Raw genomic sequence first — 18656 nt, 5'->3', positions numbered from 1 at the left:
CCACTTAACGCAAATGACTTCCAATGTGAATATTTCCATCGTGAGTCAGCTGTGGCCTCTTCACTCTGACAGATTCCACGGCAGGTGACACTCGGGTCAAGTGTTTTTATAGCAGTGCAAATACCACCTGAGGATAATGTGTATATTTTTTTTATCATGTAGTGTATTCAAATGCAAATATGTCACAGTAGTACAATGGCAAACAATCTGGTTTTTGAAATAATTACACATGTACAGGTTCCATAGACTGTAAAAAGAAGATAGATTATATTTTCACTTAATGGTGATTTCTCTCTTAGCTTAATTATTGAGGTAACGATTCTAATGAGAGTTGTAAAATAATACTGTGGACATATACCTCCTTTTTACATAAACAAATGTTTCTTTCATGCAAAAAGAGAAAATGTTTTGTAATATTCTTTAAATGATTTACTTGACCGTGCACCTCTTTGTGGAGTATTAAGAATACTCTCTATTGAAGCTTTGATTCAACTCTACTGTACTGAATATAATGGCCTGAGAATCTCTGGCTGACACAGTGATGTTGCTGCTCGAGTTCACCCACTCACTGGACGCGAACCCCAGGGTCCTCCTGGTGCACAAGCAATTCTGTACAGTGAGGTTCGGGGAATAGTAAACAGCGACGGCAGCTACCAGTCAGCCTGCATAAGGCTGGAGGCATCTACTCTCTCTCAGCTCAGTCAACGTGAATCATACATGTTCCTGTCACAGAGACTCTCACCAACTGTGTTCACAAGGCTGTGCAGCGGGAGACCTAAACTGTGTTATAAATTGGTCATTATTGTGTACTGTAAATGATGTTTAAGGGTGTTGCTGTATTATATCCATCATTTTAATTGTTATATAAATCCCTTTTTTTTTTTTTTTTTTAATAGATATATACACTAATCCTTCGGCACCTTTAAATTGATGCTGATGGTGGAGTCCACACATACAAAGGTGCAATTTAGACCCAGAGACTGTGGCAATACTGAGAGGCAAGATGCAATAGGCTATAGGAGAAAGTGCAATAATTATTTTTTTACTATAATTATTTATTACTTGTGTTAACCAGGAACTTGGTCGTACTGTCTGTAAGTGATCTCTGTTGGTTGTGTGTGTGAGTATTTGATATGGTGTATGGTTTTATAATCTGTATGCAGGATGTACAGCATTGATTGTCCATGACAATTTTCCCTCCGGGGACATTAAAGTTTATTTTGATTGATTTGATTGATAAAGAGACACAGAGAGTTGTCGTGTTCGTCTACCTGGGCTGTGAGATACAGGGAAGACCGAGGTTGACGATGATGAAGATGATGGTGGTGAGTGAGAATGAGACAATGTAATGATGAAGTCCATGTGCCACATACTTTAACAGAGAAGTGACGTCGTGAAATCAACATTATGAGATGTGTAGGTGCAAAACTTCTGCAAGGTCAGACCCAACAAGTTGTGTGCCAGCAAGAAACTTTTTATATGCTACAAAAGTTCAAAGAGTCAAGGCTTCTGCTTAATGGAGAGTATTTGATGGCTAGATCACAGCCAGAGCAGAGGATATTATCAGACTGTAAAAAAAGAAAAAAAAAAAGGTCACACACTGTTGAGTCGGTCACTTTTTCAGTAACCAAGTGTTAAAATGCAGAGGGTGGATTTTATCACAGCATTTAAATATAGCTCTACATTATTTACATGTGGCTGCCTCTAGTAGTAACCATGCGGAGCAATGTTGTGTCTCATGTTTTTTACAAGGACATTTCCTATAATGTGGCTTTTTTATACTGTTAATATACAGTAGTTTGCATGTTCTGGTATTTCTGTTTTGTAAAAGACTGTGTACTCCTACATGGCACAATCACAAACTACAAACTAAGACTGTTGACCTCATTATAAACCAATTTCTGTTGTTGCAGTGTTTTTAGCCGTGCATCAGCAGGAGACACGAGCACTGTGTTTGCAAGATGAGAGTAGGGGCACTCTGCACTCGGTGTCCATCATCTCCATTTCTCTCCACAAATGTAGAACCACTTGTCATGATTCTGACATTTACTGCATTGTTGAAAGGTTTTCATCAAGACAAGGTCCCTGTGATTGAGCGTTCAGAGACTAAATGCAAACTTCTACCAGAAAAAAATAAATGTTGCATTTTGTAATCACATTAGAAGTTTAACAACTACCACCTTATGAAAACCAGCAATTTGTAAAAGCAAATCATGACAGGTATGAATGTGTTGAACAAATTGGCACTGAGACATTTACACAACATAATGCTTCACATTTTAAGTCCTTGGGTGACGCAGACAAAATGAGCATAAATAAAGGCATGAAAAATATTTTGTTTCTGTCAAATTAAAGGCGACGCAATCAGTGACAACATCATCTCTTTTCCTTTTCAATGTGGTTTCCTTCCATTTTCAAGGTACCTAAATATTTTCTTACTCATGATTACATACACACACACATTAGATCATCATCTGTGAGGTCCAGATCAGTTTTTTCTTTGCTGAAAGTTCATGCCCAATTTTTTCCGAGGTTTGAATTTTTAAGAAAATGGTTCGTGTTTTCCCACAATTGGTACATGTTTAAACGTATTCATGACAGATTGTGACAATAATAACGGCTGCATTTCATTGGGTGTCCCTGTCCCTGTCCCTGTCCCTGTCCCAGTTCCTCAGCTCTTGTATTGCACATGGCTAGTTCATTGGTGTTACTGGGGCACTTTAATAGAACAGAGCCTTAATTCACACTCTGAGTTACATCTGTGTTTTTCCTGCCACTAAGAGTAGGGTTGGTTTCCTTCAGTTCAAACTAAAAATATCAAAATATTCAGAAAATATTATAAAGTCTTCACTGTTTGCTTAAAAGCATGCTGGAAAGTAACACGCACTCTCTCTCTAAAATGGCAGCAAATGACTTCAAATTTTCTGATGGCATGTTTTGATTGAAGCATTCATTTCCTACAAAACAAATCACCCCATGGTGTTTTTGATGTCTTTCCTGTGCTTCGTCTCCTTTGATTAAGTATTTGCACACAGTGGGGTTGCTTTGAAAGTTCACGCCCACCTTTCTCCTGCCAATGAAATGAGATGGCAAACACAACATTTCTTATTCGAACACACAACACCACCTCACTGTTGCAGAAAACTACTTAAAAAGCACAACAACAAACAACCAAACTGTTTTCTTGCTAAAAGTGTACGGCGAGAACACATGCCTGGGTTTTTCTTTCAGGGCGTGAAAGTACAGTGTGAATGCCTTTCGTTCCACATGTCTCATCATTATGTTGTTGATTGTGGGGAAAAGGGGATGGAGAAATGAGAGACTCTGAAAGGCAATCTTGCTCGCTAATGGCCTGCAAAGTTATCAGTTGCGGCTTAGTGAAGCTTAAAGGAGCTTCATTGGGATGTAATAGCTGGCAAAGTTGTCCTCCATTCACTCTAGCTAATCCTTCCTTCAGGGCTTTCTCTCACAATCAGAGATTCATGGAAAGAGGCAGAAAGAGAAGAGAGCTGTATGAAGCAAGGAAGAAAATGATGACGACAAAAAAGAAAAAAAAATGCAATCAGGCCGAGGATGAAAAGAAATTTGAACAGCAACCAAAATACCATCAGGATTGAAGCTTTGGATGATGCTGGTGAGTGTTATGAGTGTTTTTTAGGAAGGCAGCAGAACGGATCACTAGCGTCTCATTCTGCTCTCCTGTAAACCACTTTTGTGTAATTATTTATCTCATAAACATGGCAGCAGGGTAGCTCTCAGTCATTCCAATGCGATCACCACTCACTCTCGTTGCCTGCCTCTAGAGCTGACACGCAGAATTTCCTGTTTGATATCCACTCAGCTCGTGCTTCTCCATTTCAAAGAGGAAATACCAGCAGCCCTGGGGTTTAAATCTTAATCTCTTAATTTATCTGAACAGTGAGTCTACTGCTTCTCCCTCTCTCTTTTTTGGGCTTCAATTGTGAACGGGAAAAAAAAGGCGTTCATTGGTGCATTTGTGTGTTCACCACACGTCTTTATTTTTTCTGAATGTTCTGTTAAAAAAGGAAAGAAAAGTAGGTTTTTGAGCACTACACCTGGAGATTGTGCAGATTCCCTAATTGTTGTAATTGTAATGGGCTCTATGCACAACTCCACTACTTCCTGAACTTAAGGCAGCTCCTATATTTCCTGTCTTAGGCCCCGTCCAGACGAACCCGTTTTTTTCGAATCCGGATAAATACTTTATGGGATTGGCCTCGCGTCCACACGGATCCGGCGTTTTCAGGGGGTGAAAACGGTATTTTTTGAAAACGGGTCCCAGAGTGGGAAAATTTGAAAACGCCGCCCCAGCGTATCCGTCTGGACGGCCAATACGGACTTTTTCAGAAACGATGATGTAATGCCCCCCGCCGCTCTACCTGTAACCTGAGACACACACACACACCGCTGCAGCAGCTGCTGCACACTGACAGTCTATGCACGTAACGTAACAACAACAACGGACTGCCGTCAGGTCGCTCAAACGCTGCGGCTGAATCGCGCCTGTTTAATCATCACTGATCATCATATTTACTCTGACACGACTCCCTGTCAACATTTAATCCCATGTTTGAGTTTGAATACAGCGGAGAACTTCTTCTTCTATTGAATTACAGCGGGGACTTCCCGTCTTCTTCAGCTGTTTTAAGTGTTTATGTGTGGCAGGCAGCGCTGCAGCGACACACACACGCCTGCAGTATGTAGGTACTACAGCGTTTTGGGTCGTTTTCAGTGGATCAGTGTGGACGCAGATATTTCTGAAAACGATGCCGTGTTTACGGAGATTTTTTTCAAAACGATTAAGAAAAAGATCGGATTCAGTGAAGCCGCGTTTTCGTGTGGATGGGGCCTTACATTATTGGACAAACTGATTAATCCAGGTGTGTCTGAGGAGTCACAATGGTCAAACACACCTGGATTAATCAGTTTGTCCAATAATGTAAGACAGGAAATAAAGGAGCTGCCTTAAATTCAGGAAGTAGTGGAGCTGTGCATAGAGCCTATTGTCCTACTTAGCAAAAGATACCTCACATTTCAGCCAGTACACCAATTGCTTTTCATGCTCTCAGTTGTGTATAAGTAGTTATTGTTTCTGATCAAAATACTTGAGTGGGATTTGCTTTAAAAGCTTTGCAGCGCTGTTTTCTTGGCGCAATTGTACTATACTTGATATATTTAAAAACTTTTTTCATATTTAAACAAAACAGCTCCAAAGACAGAAACAACACATACACAAACAGGTGACAAATGAAAGGAAGAAAAGTAAAACGTCTTAGCAACCAACAGATCAGCTCATCTTTATAGCTCCTTATTTTGTGTTTATACGTCTCTCTTGGTTGTTTTTTCCAACAAGCTTTTACAACACTGCAGCAGCTGTAACTGTCAGTATGACTCATGAAGCTTTTAGATAACAGAGCTAACTAAAGTGCTTTTAAAGGAAGTTATAAAGACAATGATTCCCCTGCACCGAAGTCAAAAAGCCAATAGGGAACTGACTTCCTAAATGTATGTGCAGAAAATGAATAATGAAGTGGGGCTGAGAAAGCTGCAGCATGTAAAACAACTATCAGAATAAAAAACAACTATCAGATGATATTACAGCTGTAAACAATCCCAACCATCACCATGCTAACAGCATTCACATCCTACCCCGTTTGATTTCACTCCATTTAACGCCCTAAACTAATTTCTGCATTACACTGAAATTGCTATATGTTCTTACACATAAACACAGTTGCACTGACCTTGCCAGCAGGCACCCACTGTCAGCTGTGTGTCGATCTTTGCAGAGTGGATCGGCCAGTCGTCCGTTACCAGGTAGGGTTCATAGGTCACACCATCCACAAATAGTGTCACTGCGGGAAATTCAACGTTGATCACATAATAGTGCCATTCCTTGTCGCAGATCTGCGGAGGAGAGAGAAAGATTATCATGTTATTACCCAGCACTTTCTGCTATGTAACCATTTATTATGCTTTCAAATGTGAAAATAACCCTGGTGTGTACAAACACAAAAATAGGACATGCTTATAGAATATATTACTTCTGCAACTACATTGGCTGTTAAGTGTCTTATTTAGGTTAGGACCATTTCCCCGCAGAGGATTATATGTATGAGGCTGCTGTAATGAAGAGGGTGATATTTACTCCAATCATGCAGCCGAAACTAAAGGCGTATCTCTGAATGCTCCTTTCCTTCTTACCGTCAATGAAATAGATGCAACAAATTATTCTTCTCATCCCTGGATCATTTGCTCCCCATCGTCAGATAGATGCTGTCTAATGAGCTGTTCATTAAAGGCACATGACGAGCGACAAACACGGCTGCAGAAGACCCGTGCACCACCACGCAATTTTTATCTACCACCGTAAACACTCTTTGATCACTTGAAAAACTTCTAAGGACCCATCCTTCCCACACCTCTCTACCCAAACACACACACACTCACACACATGTACTGCACACCCACACACACACACACACACACTCACACACATGTACTGCACACCCACACACACACGCACTGATACTTTCTCCAAACCAGGGCCACAGCGGTAATCTCAGAACTAATTCACTATTTTTGCTCACAGTACATGGCTTTAGGGCTGCAAGGAAAGGATTATTCTCATTATTGGTGATACTGTGGAGGAAATAATCAATTAATTGTTTTATCTAGAAAACATCTGAAAATAGTGAAGGCTTCCAGGAGCACAAAGCGACAGTACAAAAAAAAAAAAGCCAAAAATCTAAAGAAGCAGAGATTTGAGAAACTCTGCTGCTCAACTGGAACCATTAAAAAAAGAGATTGAAATGGTTAATTATTTGTTGTCCACCTTGTCAGTCAGCGGGTTGACTTTTTGACTTTGACGTTAACTTTATTTTTCAACTCTAAAAGGTTTTTCACCCTCAAACCTTTGATCCCAGTGAATCTCAGTTGAGCACAAGCTTCACGTTTGGATTCAAGTCTGTTGAAATGCCGGTTTAGGGCAGAAATGGAAAACGTTTGCAGGTGTGACTGTGAGTCAAAATCTGTTTGTCCATATGTGTGTGGTCACAGTTTGCACGGTGGAAGGAGGGGATTCTCGTGTTTGCACTATGATATTTTTGGCCACTGAGAGGCAGCAGAAACTAGTTGAGACACAAAGTTGCCATGCCCTGTCATCTCACTGACATTGATGTGGTCAGTTGTTGGTGACTTGGTCCACTGGACAAAAGTGAGACCAATGTCCTCTTTGAACGTTTGTTTGACTTCTGACCTGCTCAGGATGAGCTTGTGTGTTTCCCACCCAGAACAATTTGGGAGATCCCACAGTCCCCTCAGGTAAATGGATTAACGTCAGAGTCAACCTGTCATGTCATACAGGTGTCGTATGCTGTAAATACAATAAATAGAAATGTCGCTCTTAACTATTTTACCGGCTCAAAGGATGAATGACACGATGAATGACACGTTAACACTGCACAGTGGAACAACACACCTGCAGCACAAGCCCTGTTCTTAATCTGCATCACAGTGAGATATGAAAAATATAAACAAATCAACTTAAACCACTTAAACTGTGAGTGTATTTACTTCTAAAGTGATACTTCAGGTAGGTAGATAAAAGTCTTAAAGGATTTATAAATCCTCCTGTTATTCTTTCTCTTTTTCTGGCTGTAGCATCTGGTTTTCTGTAATCAGGCTGGTGTGAAGGATTCGGATGAATTAACGGCAAACTATTTATTCGTACTGAAGTGGAGAATATATGCTGATTTGAGATGCAGAAGGGAAAAAAAACTGCAGGGAGGAAAAAACAACATTGAGAAGGATTTTTATTTGTTACATTTATTTCTAAGGACCAGCCACACATAGATACACACAAAGACCCACACACACACCCCTACACACACACACCCACACACACGGGTAGTTTATTCAAGCTGTGATATGAACTAATGGGGTTGAGACCTGTGCTGGAGCAACCAGGGCTCTCCAGGGATATTTGATTTAGAACGCAGAGTCTCACTCTTTATGAGTGTGAAGAGACAGAAATCCCCACAGGACGTCCTGACATCCCTGCCTTACTGACTGGGTGAAAAGGCCCTGAGGCTGTGGTTTCTATGCATTTGCTTCCTTATAGGACCACAGTTAGATGTGAACCATATGATTTGATTTAAAAACCAAACACACAGACTCTTCACGTACTGCTTCATGCACTGTACACTGATTGAAATACCCCAGGACGCCATGCGTGTGTTATTGACGATGACAGTGTGTTTTAGTTTCATCGGCTCACATTCAGGATTTGTATGTGTACTTGACTAGACAGGCAGAATGAATTGCCACTTTCGTTTAGCTGCTGGCTGGCTGACTGCCAGTGGAGGTGAGTGCAGAGTTACATGTCTCTCCAATTATCTGCAGTGTTTGTGGTGGTGACTGTCTCCTCTTATAGTGCATTTAGTAGTCCCAAAGCACTGATTATGAGGAGTCTATAAAATAATGACCACGTAATAGTTCAATGCTATAATGCAATAGCAGTTGCATAATGCATATGACTTTTAATGATAAAATAATCATTCTTTACATCTTCATAATGTACCTACAAATCTCTTTCTTGCTCCCTCCCTTCACTCTCTTCATCTTTCCCTTATCGCTCCACTTTGACCCAGTGAAAATATAAAACTGTGCTGATTCATTGATTATAATTAGATAATTCTAATCTTCCTGACTCTCCCCGTCAAAATAAAATATCAATTCACACTCCCGGTACTGTAGGGCAAAGATTAAGTTTGGACATGCAAATCTATCTAGTCTTTTTTAATTCTATTTTTTCAGTGTCCCATGAGCATAAAATAGACACAGAAAAAATTGAATTCTGTGAAGCATTCGATCTTTTTGTATCTCGACTCACAGCTGTCTCACTTAAGTGTAATGTTCAATCTGTTTCCTTGTTGCTGCCGGAGCAAAAAAATGTTTGATGCGTGAGACGATACAAGCATTTGCATCGATGCTAACAGCACTGTGGCATTGTACACAAGACTACATTTGTGTGGTAAAATGCTCACAATGACAAAGCAAATGTGCAAATGTTTAGAAGGTATTCATTGTCTTGGTTCAGTGTGTTAGGATGCTAATTACATATTAATTTAGGAGGAATGTGGATATACATTTTTTTGGTTGTGCAAGATTACATGAAAACTTCAACAGAATCCATGGAAAAAGTTGAGATATATCAGTCAGTATATCAGACACTGTCATCCACTGCAATACCATGGATAAAAAACTATTTTGTGCAGAGAAAAATAAAGTTTAGATAGTGTGGAAATGTGACAGCAACAAACTGAGTTATATTATTTTCTCACACAGTAAAAATGATTGTGTCTCCTGTAATCTCTCATCTCGTGCTGGCTCACCCATTCTTTCTCTCTGCTTGTAAGTGAAAAAAAAGAAAAAATAACCGGTGGAGCAGGTACTGATTGAATGGCAGAAACAGAGGGCATGAAGAAAAAAAATTCTTGGATTCTCTACATACTTATTTACAATCTCGCACACACACTCAAATATTCTTACAAACTCTTGGTACAGTTGAATTTAGACTCTATTGTTTGAATAATGAACCACAAAGGGAACATTCAGAGCTGACAGGTACTGAGGCCCAAACAATAAAGTGAAATACTATGTATAATTCTATTTAAAGCAGAAGTAAGTGATATATTTGTGTTAATATAAGTCTTAAATAGTTATATATGATGCGAAGCCTGCGAAGCTAGTTCAGGCAGACGACTCAAGCCGCGCCCATCCTGATCAGCTGATCAGTCACATGCTCTCCTCGCCCAGATAGGGCGGGCTATTTAAATCTCCCAGCTCACCTGCTCGCTCCTGGCTATGCTTCTGCTGCTGCGCCGCTGCTCTGCTTTCGCCGCTGCTGCTTCTGCTGCCCTGCTGCCCATGAGGTTTTGCAAACCCACCACCTCCCCAGCATCCACCTGTGGGCTCTGTCTCTTGATCCCTTGTGGGGGGTCAGCTTCATTCCCTGTAAATGTCTGGCAAGGCAGATCATTCAGGGAACGAATATGAGTCAGAGCCTGACGCCAAACCTGCTGCAACCATGCTCAAGAATATGCTATCCATGCTGTGCTTCAGCTTGCTATGCTTATGCTCAATAAATGATTTCTTCTCATTCCAGAGTTGTCTGATTGAACTTCCGACAGCAATCACTTACATAGAGTGTTTGGACTGAAACACGGGTCTGTCAGTCCCTCTGCTCTGCTCTGAGCCGAAGAGAAAACATTTATCGTATCCTACAGTTTTTATCCAATGAGGAGAGAGAACGGCATGCAGGGCTGTGTGTGCAGCCAAGGAACGCCGTGAATGTGGCGACGTAGGGACGAGGACTGTTATGGTGCGTTCAAGGAAACTCGTAGACTCGTGTTTTTCCGTCCTGTGAAGTTGTATCAGTTTGATCTGGTAGGAGTTCACGGGTCGGAAGTTACGAGTGGCCGTTATAGTGACTTTCACAGGTAAAACAGGTCGGAAAAACACGAGTGGGTTGCCTGGAACGCTACAAAGTCGTAAGTTGTGACTTGAAGCTGTAATTTACGATTTCAAAAGCCTGCCTCGAACGCAGCATTAGCGAAAACGACCGGATCACTCACTTCTGCTTTAATACCAACCCACATGTGTAAATAATAATAAAAATATTACTAGCAAGTCAATTAAACTCCAGCTCTATGGAATAGCTGCAGCGCAATCATCCATAATAGATTTTATTTTACCTTTATTTTACCAGGCAAATTGCTTGAGATAAAAAAAAATCTCTTTTACAAGCATGGCCTGGCGAAGATGCCTGTTGACACACAGCTCATTCACGCACACACATCTACAAACTCCACCATCAATCTTAAACACTGATATCAGAGCCCATGGCAATCAATAGCTGCAATAAATCAAGTCTGTGTTTAAAATTATCATTCATAGTCAGTCATAAAGCTACAATAACTGATTGATTAATCAGGTTGTCTAATGTGGCCTTATACAGCTCTTACTCCAGAGAAAACCACCACCTGCTGTTGCAGAAGACAACACTGTGACAGCTGCGTCCGTCCAGCCGTGAACCAGAATAGTAAAAGTTGTGGTCAGGATTTGTTCTCAACTTCAAGATATTCATTTGTGCAGCTTTTTAGTCTGATTTTGTAGACGAAATTGATCTTTACAGAAGGTTCCTGCAGATGCCTGCGGATGTTATTGCTGTGCTGGTTTACCCATACACGATTAGCCTCACCTTGATATTTTGTTTCTTACCTTTGGATTTTATGATCTTATTGTGGACATCAAAATCTTCGGGCTGAAATTATTATTCTTTTATATTACTGAATAATTTTCCAATTAATATGTTGAAAAATGTCCATCCTAAGTCTACATCCGTGTCTACAGATATCCTGTTTTGTCCAGCCAAGAGTTTAAAACAAAAAGATAATTTCATGTAAACCTCTCAAATCTGGATATTTGAGAGACTGGTATTGATTATTAAAATAGCTCCAAGTAATGTTTGTTTGGGTCGACAGCTGGCTGGCTGCAGCAGGAGTAAATAGAAGGTAAATGACTGTGGTCTAATGGCCAAAGCTGATTTTGACGTAATTTATACAAAACATGAGCTGATGTAACATTAATAATGTGAGCTGCACTGATGAGTGTATGTTCTCTGTTAATGTGTGTATTTGTCATTACCCAGGATGAGTGTGAGCAATAGCAGCCAGATGGTTAATATCAAGATGGTCATCCATCATGTTGTAAAACATTAAAAACCTTGTGGTGGACAGGGATCGTCCTCTGTCTCTGCTTAGACATTTCCCTGCAGATTAAGTGTCCTTTTTTTTTTGATTGCTATTAATTTATGTTTAAGTAATTTTCATTTGGCCATTTCCATTTCACTTGTGTCTAATTTGCCTTGTCAGTCTAAATGCTTTGCCCTTTGTTGGTTTATAATTAAAGAGTCGACACAGACCCACTCTGCTGACTTGAATCACAGCCCAGGTGACATTTTCCAGTCCGAGCTCTATGACTCACACAACCCCTCTTAACAAGAACCCACAAGATGGTGTTTACATATTTTTCTTCCTCTATTCCCTCAGTTTGAATGAATCAGGCTACTAAATGTTTGTTCTGCTGTGTGTAGGCCAGCAAGAGAAAGGTAAGGGGAAAACACATGAGAAGACAGGAGGGAGGAGAGAAGAGAGGGGTCTCAGTGGAAAGTCTTATGGCCACTGTATTGGTTGTGTCACTAAAGGCTGGTCCCTCTGGACACATCAGCACCAGATGCTGAGCAGAACAATAACTGTACAGAATATCACAGTTCAGTGCTTTGAATAAAATACAAAGAAGACTCAGACAAACTGACAAACCACAGACCTGACCACTGTAATGTTACAGCCTTAAAGCACTTCAGTTATTTACTGTATGTTGCTGACGGTCTTAACTTTAAAAAAATCATACTTGCAAAATGCACATTTGTGCACATCTTCACACAACAGTACAAGACACTGCTGCTGAGGCACGTTGGTTTACACAATACTTGTCTGAGGGAACGTTAGGTAGTGAGAGCATGAAAGTATTTCTGCAGCACTAACAAGACAATGAATGTTGAAACACAATAATGAGCTGGTCCCAAAGCAGGGAGCAGACCAGAGCAGCGCCACAACAGAGACAGAGAAAAGAGAGGTAGAGAGACACTACGACCAAATTCTTGCTAATGTAGGCTACTGCAGGTACGATTTTAAATCTCCCTTTGCGTTTGTACAGTGAGATGACAGTGATTTTTTTTTTTTTTGATAGACTAGCAGAGTTGACTATTTCTACCTTTTTGGATGGATTAAGCATCTTCTGCTGAAATAACTGAGAGAAAACGTAATTTATAACAAACTACAAGTAAAACCAAAAGCCAAAAGACTGGAAGGAAAATTAAAACATGACTTTATTCCAATAAATGAGATTCCTCCAATAAAAACTTTTCATCTTTCTTACTTTTATGGCTGCTACAGACTTGTACCCTAATGAATCACAAACAGCTTACGACAAACTAATCTTGACAGGATGAAACACTGCTTTTCACACAATGCCAGAAGGATTACCGAAATGAAATGTGCAATGCATTTCATAAAACATCTAGAAAACTTCAATGGGACAAGCTGAGGGTGATCAAAACAGAGGAAGATTGGAAACTGGGAGAGTGAGAGCAGGCAAGATATGAATCCTGGCTCTAAAACATGCTGGATCTCGACACCAAGCAAGGTCATTTTTTAAGACTGGCAGGTCCTCTTTGAATATTATTTAGCATATTAACACACACGGCACGCCCAGATAGGTGCTTTCAATTATTTAGCCTGAGAAGACCACTTCTCCAGACTGGGCAGGCAGGTACACACTCTTTCTTGAACCTTTTAGTTCTTATCAACCTTTTTAGGCCCTTTTCACAGCACATTTATTATTAATAATATTAAGTAATGCTCTGTTTTATTCAAGTGTCCCAATAAAACCAGGCAGTCACCATAAGGACTCGGTCTGAGTGCGGCTCTGAATCAGTCACATGCTAATTTTAGAATCACTGTGAATTTTTGGCTCAATCTGTTGTTGTTCATGCAGCTTAAGAGGGGTCACGATGCCTCTTCTCCTGAAAGTGATGAAGGACTTTTACTACTTATACTACATGTATTATAGTGGTTCACTTGACTGGTGTCAGCCATCAGTGGCCCAGTTATTGGTTTGTTTGCCGTCATTTTTGTCAAGTTGTTTGTGGTGAAAAATAGATGACAAAAAAGGCATTGCATAAAAGAGTTTGCAATCTATGAGCCATCCATGCTATCATCCATGCTATCTGCACGTTAGCACTTAGCAATGATAAATCAGTGGCTGTTACTGCCGTATGCATATTTGAACATCTGACTGCACATGTCAGGGTTCATACTGATGTTATGATTATTGCTGAAGTGCACTGTAATGACTGGTTTAATGTGTATGTCATCTTGCAATACCAGCGCTTGCTAATTAACATAATCATAATGTGCTATTAGCATGCGTCAGTAATAATACTATTGAATGTTAACACTGTCATTTTGCTCGTATTATAATATTCTGTTCGTTCGTACCGTATTGTAGAGCCTCACCTTCCTTAAATTATCAATAAAAAATGAAGGTGACATTTCAACATCTGTGTATCATGCTCCCTACCAGCTACAGTACACAGTCTAAGCTATCAATTCTTCGCTGCACTGGGAGCGTGCCTATGTTCCCACAGTCCTATGTTCCCTCAGCCCTATGTTCCCACAGTCCTATGTTCCCACAGCCCTATGTTCCCTCAGCCCTATGTTCCCTCAGCCCTATGTTCCCTCAGCCCTATGTTCCCTCATTTCTAAGGTTTTTTTTTCTTTCCAAAATTAGGCCCTATGTTCCCACATTTCCTTTATGATCAATTTGCATCAGATTTTATCCCCATTTCTCCCAATTTTGTAGTCAAATACACCCAACCTACTATCCAGTAGCAGTTGACTACAGATGTAATGTAGCTTTTAGCTAAATCTGGGAACATAGGGCCCTGGGAACACAGGGCTGACCCCTTCCAACACCGCTACTCCAACATAGGGTTGAGTGACGAACCCTTATACCGAAATTAAAGTCACCTCCATGAGTTAGTGCAATTTAAACAACAAACTTCTACAGTAGTACAAATAGTCTTAGTAGTAGTAAACAAAGCATTAGAAAGTTTGTACAGTAAGTACACCAGGAATTCTGGACATTATTAGTGTGGTAATTTAAGATAGCTGCTTGGTAACATTAGCGCCATTCGGTTAATAGCGGTAACTCGAACACTGTTCGAGCAAGGGAAAACAAGCTTCTGGGGGGGGGGGGGCGTTTGGCTCAAGGTCCCTAGGTTGAAATTACTCTCAGGTTGAATCATCCCTTTAAAATAAAAATGACTTGACTTAGAGTTTCATTTTGAGAAAATTCTTAGAAAGAAGAAAAATCTTAGAAATGAAGCAACATAAACCTGTGGGATCATTGGGCTGTGGGAACATAGGGCTGAGGGAACATAGGGCTGTGGGAACATAAGGCTGAGGGAACATAGGGCTGAGGGAAAATAGGGCTGACCCCGCTGCACTGACTCTGGAGCAGCTAGATGGTGTTCAGTTGTCATTATTTGGATTATTTACACCTGTGCCTTTTCCTACTTTACTTTGTTAAAACGTCTTCAGTGAAAAAAGGCCTCTTCCTTTTAGTAAACATTGTTTGGCAGTGTGATCCTCAGCGTAGCTCTAATCCTCATCAACCTGCAGAAGTTTAATCAGCAGGAATAATTAAAAACACCTATGTGAGTGTGCTGGGGTTTTAAATTAGGAAGGCGACCGCCAGGGAGGTACTTGACTCATCGTACAATTTCTAAAGTATGAGGGAACTATACACACAGTTTCCTCCTTATAACTCGGATACAGAAGCTACAGAACAGACTCCTGGCTCAGGTTATTCTCCACGTGTTTTACACTCTGATGAATTGTCATCCCACAAACTTTTCAACTTTTGTCTGTTTCTTAGTGATTTGGATTTCTAAAACATCTGGAGCGTGCTGTGTCCCTCAGAGAGAGGAATACCGTATACAATCATCTCCTTGAGTTATTCTCAAAGGCAGATTACCTCTTTGTCTTTGTTAAATCGGATCAGCGAGTGTACAATTGAGTATCCAGACACTCTCTGATGAGTCCACTAACACTGGAGCTATCTCCACTTCTTATGGAGACTCAGCTTGCTGTACATTAACCATACAATAGCAGTGTTTTATTGCTGAGCGAAAAACAGTCGTGATAAGTCTGCCTATCTTGTGGAAATCTGCCGAGGCATACTGTATGTACGAGAGGATATTACATCTAATATATGACCATGAAAGGGGGAAGATCTCAAGTTCCAGTTGGACTTTGAAAAAACAGTCTCAGGGCTGAATTTCAGTTTTCATCTGAAGCCTATCTGCCAAAACATACTGTAGATGCTGCCTGCTCACTAATAGGCCAACTACTAGCACAGGGAGCAGTCCCACATCTTTATTTCTGTGAGGTTATATAAAATAGGTAATAAACTAGATTGGCATATTGTGCATTTTACTAAGGAGAAAAACCAATCCACACATAATCCCTTATTCACGGATAGCACTGGGGCATTTTAAATCTGCTGACATAAACAGAATAATGAGGACATTCTGTCGTCTGCTGAGAAGCCATTTAATAGGGTCAAGTTTATTTTGATGCACTGGAGAGGTTTAGGATGGAAGGAGACTTCTTTATGTGGATGAAAACCCTCTTTCAGAAGTTCAGATCTGTTTTTTTGTGACAAACAGAGCCCTATAGGTATACTCTTTTTTTTTTTGCTGATGTGAAGAGTATAATGATTACTAATGATCTGCGCATGAATTTGCATTAAATGTGGGATTATTTTCTTTCTCTTTAGCTCCCGTCCTCTCCAAACCTATGGATTTATTAAGTTCTGTGAATTAAGTGTACTGTATATATGATTAATTTAATAAATCAGCACATAACTGCTCCATCCTCACACTTTCCTCTGTCTTCACCACTTTGTCCTTCTTCTCCTGCTATCCCTACCTCCACCTCACTACTTGTTCACCTCTATTCTCATCTCTTTTTCATCTCCTTTGTTCTTATTCACATTCCTCGCCTCTCATCTGCTCTCTCTTCCTCGGCCACTGTTGTGGCACTGCATTATTGATGCCGGACTATTATGTGTCAGTGTTGTGGTGGGAAGTCATAGGGATGGTGAAAGTTAGAGCACAATAAAAGAATACTACAAATGAGGAAGAAAAGGAAGAGCTTTGCTTATAATGCTCAAGGAAAATGACATAACTGTTAAACTGATGTTTGTGTATGTGCTTTATAAATGTCTATGATGGTCACATACTGTATATGGTTAAATATAAGGAATAACACATTACTATGCAAACATCTGCTACTCACAATGTAGAAAACATCACCAGGTTTTGTACTAATTTAAAATAAAGTTTTTCCTCTAAAAAAGTGCATTCAGGTGTATTCTTTATATTTTCTCCAGTGTATATTGAGAAAGGGAAGCTGTCTGCCACACATTATTCAAGAAATTGACACAACTGGAAAAGTTAAATAATGAAGATGTGGGTTCTTAAGAAACATCTCTTCTACCTCTGTCAAAGGTCGCTGCATGATCTCGGAAACATTTTGTCTATGCATCTGTTGTTTAATGAAGTAGTATAATAGCAGTGAATTATTGAATTGACACTTCAAGGTTGGCATAAAAAGGAGGAGTTGGAGAGGGAGAAGAGGAGACAATCTCCAAGAGATGGAGAGATAGATGGAGGGAGAGAAAACAGAAACCAGAGAGATGGAAGAAACAGGCTGTCAATACATTAGCATGCTGACTGAATGCTTATGTAGTGCATTTAGTGCACTCAGCACGTCTGCTGAGTGGTGTATAAGTAGCAGACAGTGGCATTAAGTACCCCACCTCAGCGCGCGCACACACACACACACACACACACACACACACACACACACACACACACACACACTGCATAGACATTTACATTTTGTGAAATGTAGCCGCTCTACATGGGAGTAACACAGGAAGCACCTGAAGGAGACAAAGTACAGCTGGGCTCTCAAATGAGGTTGATTTGCAAAATGGAAGCCAGAAATTAAATTAACACATAGACTGAAAATGTGCGAACTAGAGGAAATGCTCAATCTGTTCCCTGCTGCTCTTTGTCTTTTTCTGTTTTGCTCTCACAGAAAAGGGAAAAACGCGTCTCATCAATACGAGCTGGTTTTTCTTTTATACTAAAGCATGCTGCATTCTGAAGTCCTTGCAATAGGGTGACTTGCACAATTAGAGTGATTCAGAGCAAAGTGAAAAGTGAATGAACACCGCAATGCCGGAGAACATATGACGGCAGCTGAAAGAAATTTGATGTCTGTGAGAGGTTTTCGAACAAATAAAAGCACATCCAAGGAGAGTTTTATTTTTGAAATGTCCCTTTGACTATTACAAAATCTTTTCACACACACACAGCCCTCCTGCACTGTTATTCCTGATGCTGTTTGCTTCAGCTGTTAAAAACATACTCTGTATACCTTTGTACTGCTTACTGCATTGTAACAATCTGACTGAGTCCTGATGTATGAAATGCAAATAAGTTTTAATTAGAGTGAAACATTTATCTGTTAGTCTCTCGTGTTTGAGATGGAACTAAATCACTGTTTGAATAGGCAATTCAATCTCTCCTGGTATCTACAACAAACAGGCAGAGAGGCGATACACACTCTTCCACACACACCACCAGCACCATCCAATTAATCTCCTGAGAAACAAAGGGAGGTTTCTAATCAACACAGGACAGAGAACAAGCCATGGCACAACAAGCGTGGTAATAGAAGGCAGATAAGACAGATAATTGTAGATGCTGTAAAGACAAGACGCCAACATTCGGTCGCTATAGTCGAACTCAGACAGAACTGATAGATAGCAGGGGGTCTCCAAGTTGTTTCAAGCGGTGTAATTGGCGAAATTGGAAAGTTTATTTGTGTTTACAACACACAGTCGGCCATTATTGCCACTGTCAGTTGTACAGT

The 18656-nt window shown here is 40.3% G+C and overlaps 1 protein-coding gene across 1 annotated transcript in view; it reads right to left on the bottom strand.

The window, feature by feature from the left end:
• The window catches only part of clstn2a (calsyntenin 2a), a gene marked incomplete at its 3' end in the record, with an annotated part of 161140 nt that overhangs the window by 7912 nt on the left and 134572 nt on the right, over positions 1 to 18656 (bottom strand). Inside the window, exon 10 of the mRNA XM_083990879.1 lies at positions 5766 to 5928. Coding sequence (XP_083847005.1) covers positions 5766 to 5928 — 163 coding nt within the window. The remainder of the gene's footprint in view (positions 1 to 5765; positions 5929 to 18656) is intronic.

Source organism: Trachurus trachurus (genome assembly GCF_905171665.1).
Source record: "Trachurus trachurus genome assembly, chromosome: 17".
Taxonomy (NCBI): Eukaryota; Metazoa; Chordata; class Actinopteri; order Carangiformes; family Carangidae; genus Trachurus; species Trachurus trachurus.
This window is presented reverse-complemented; position numbering and strand designations above follow the sequence as displayed.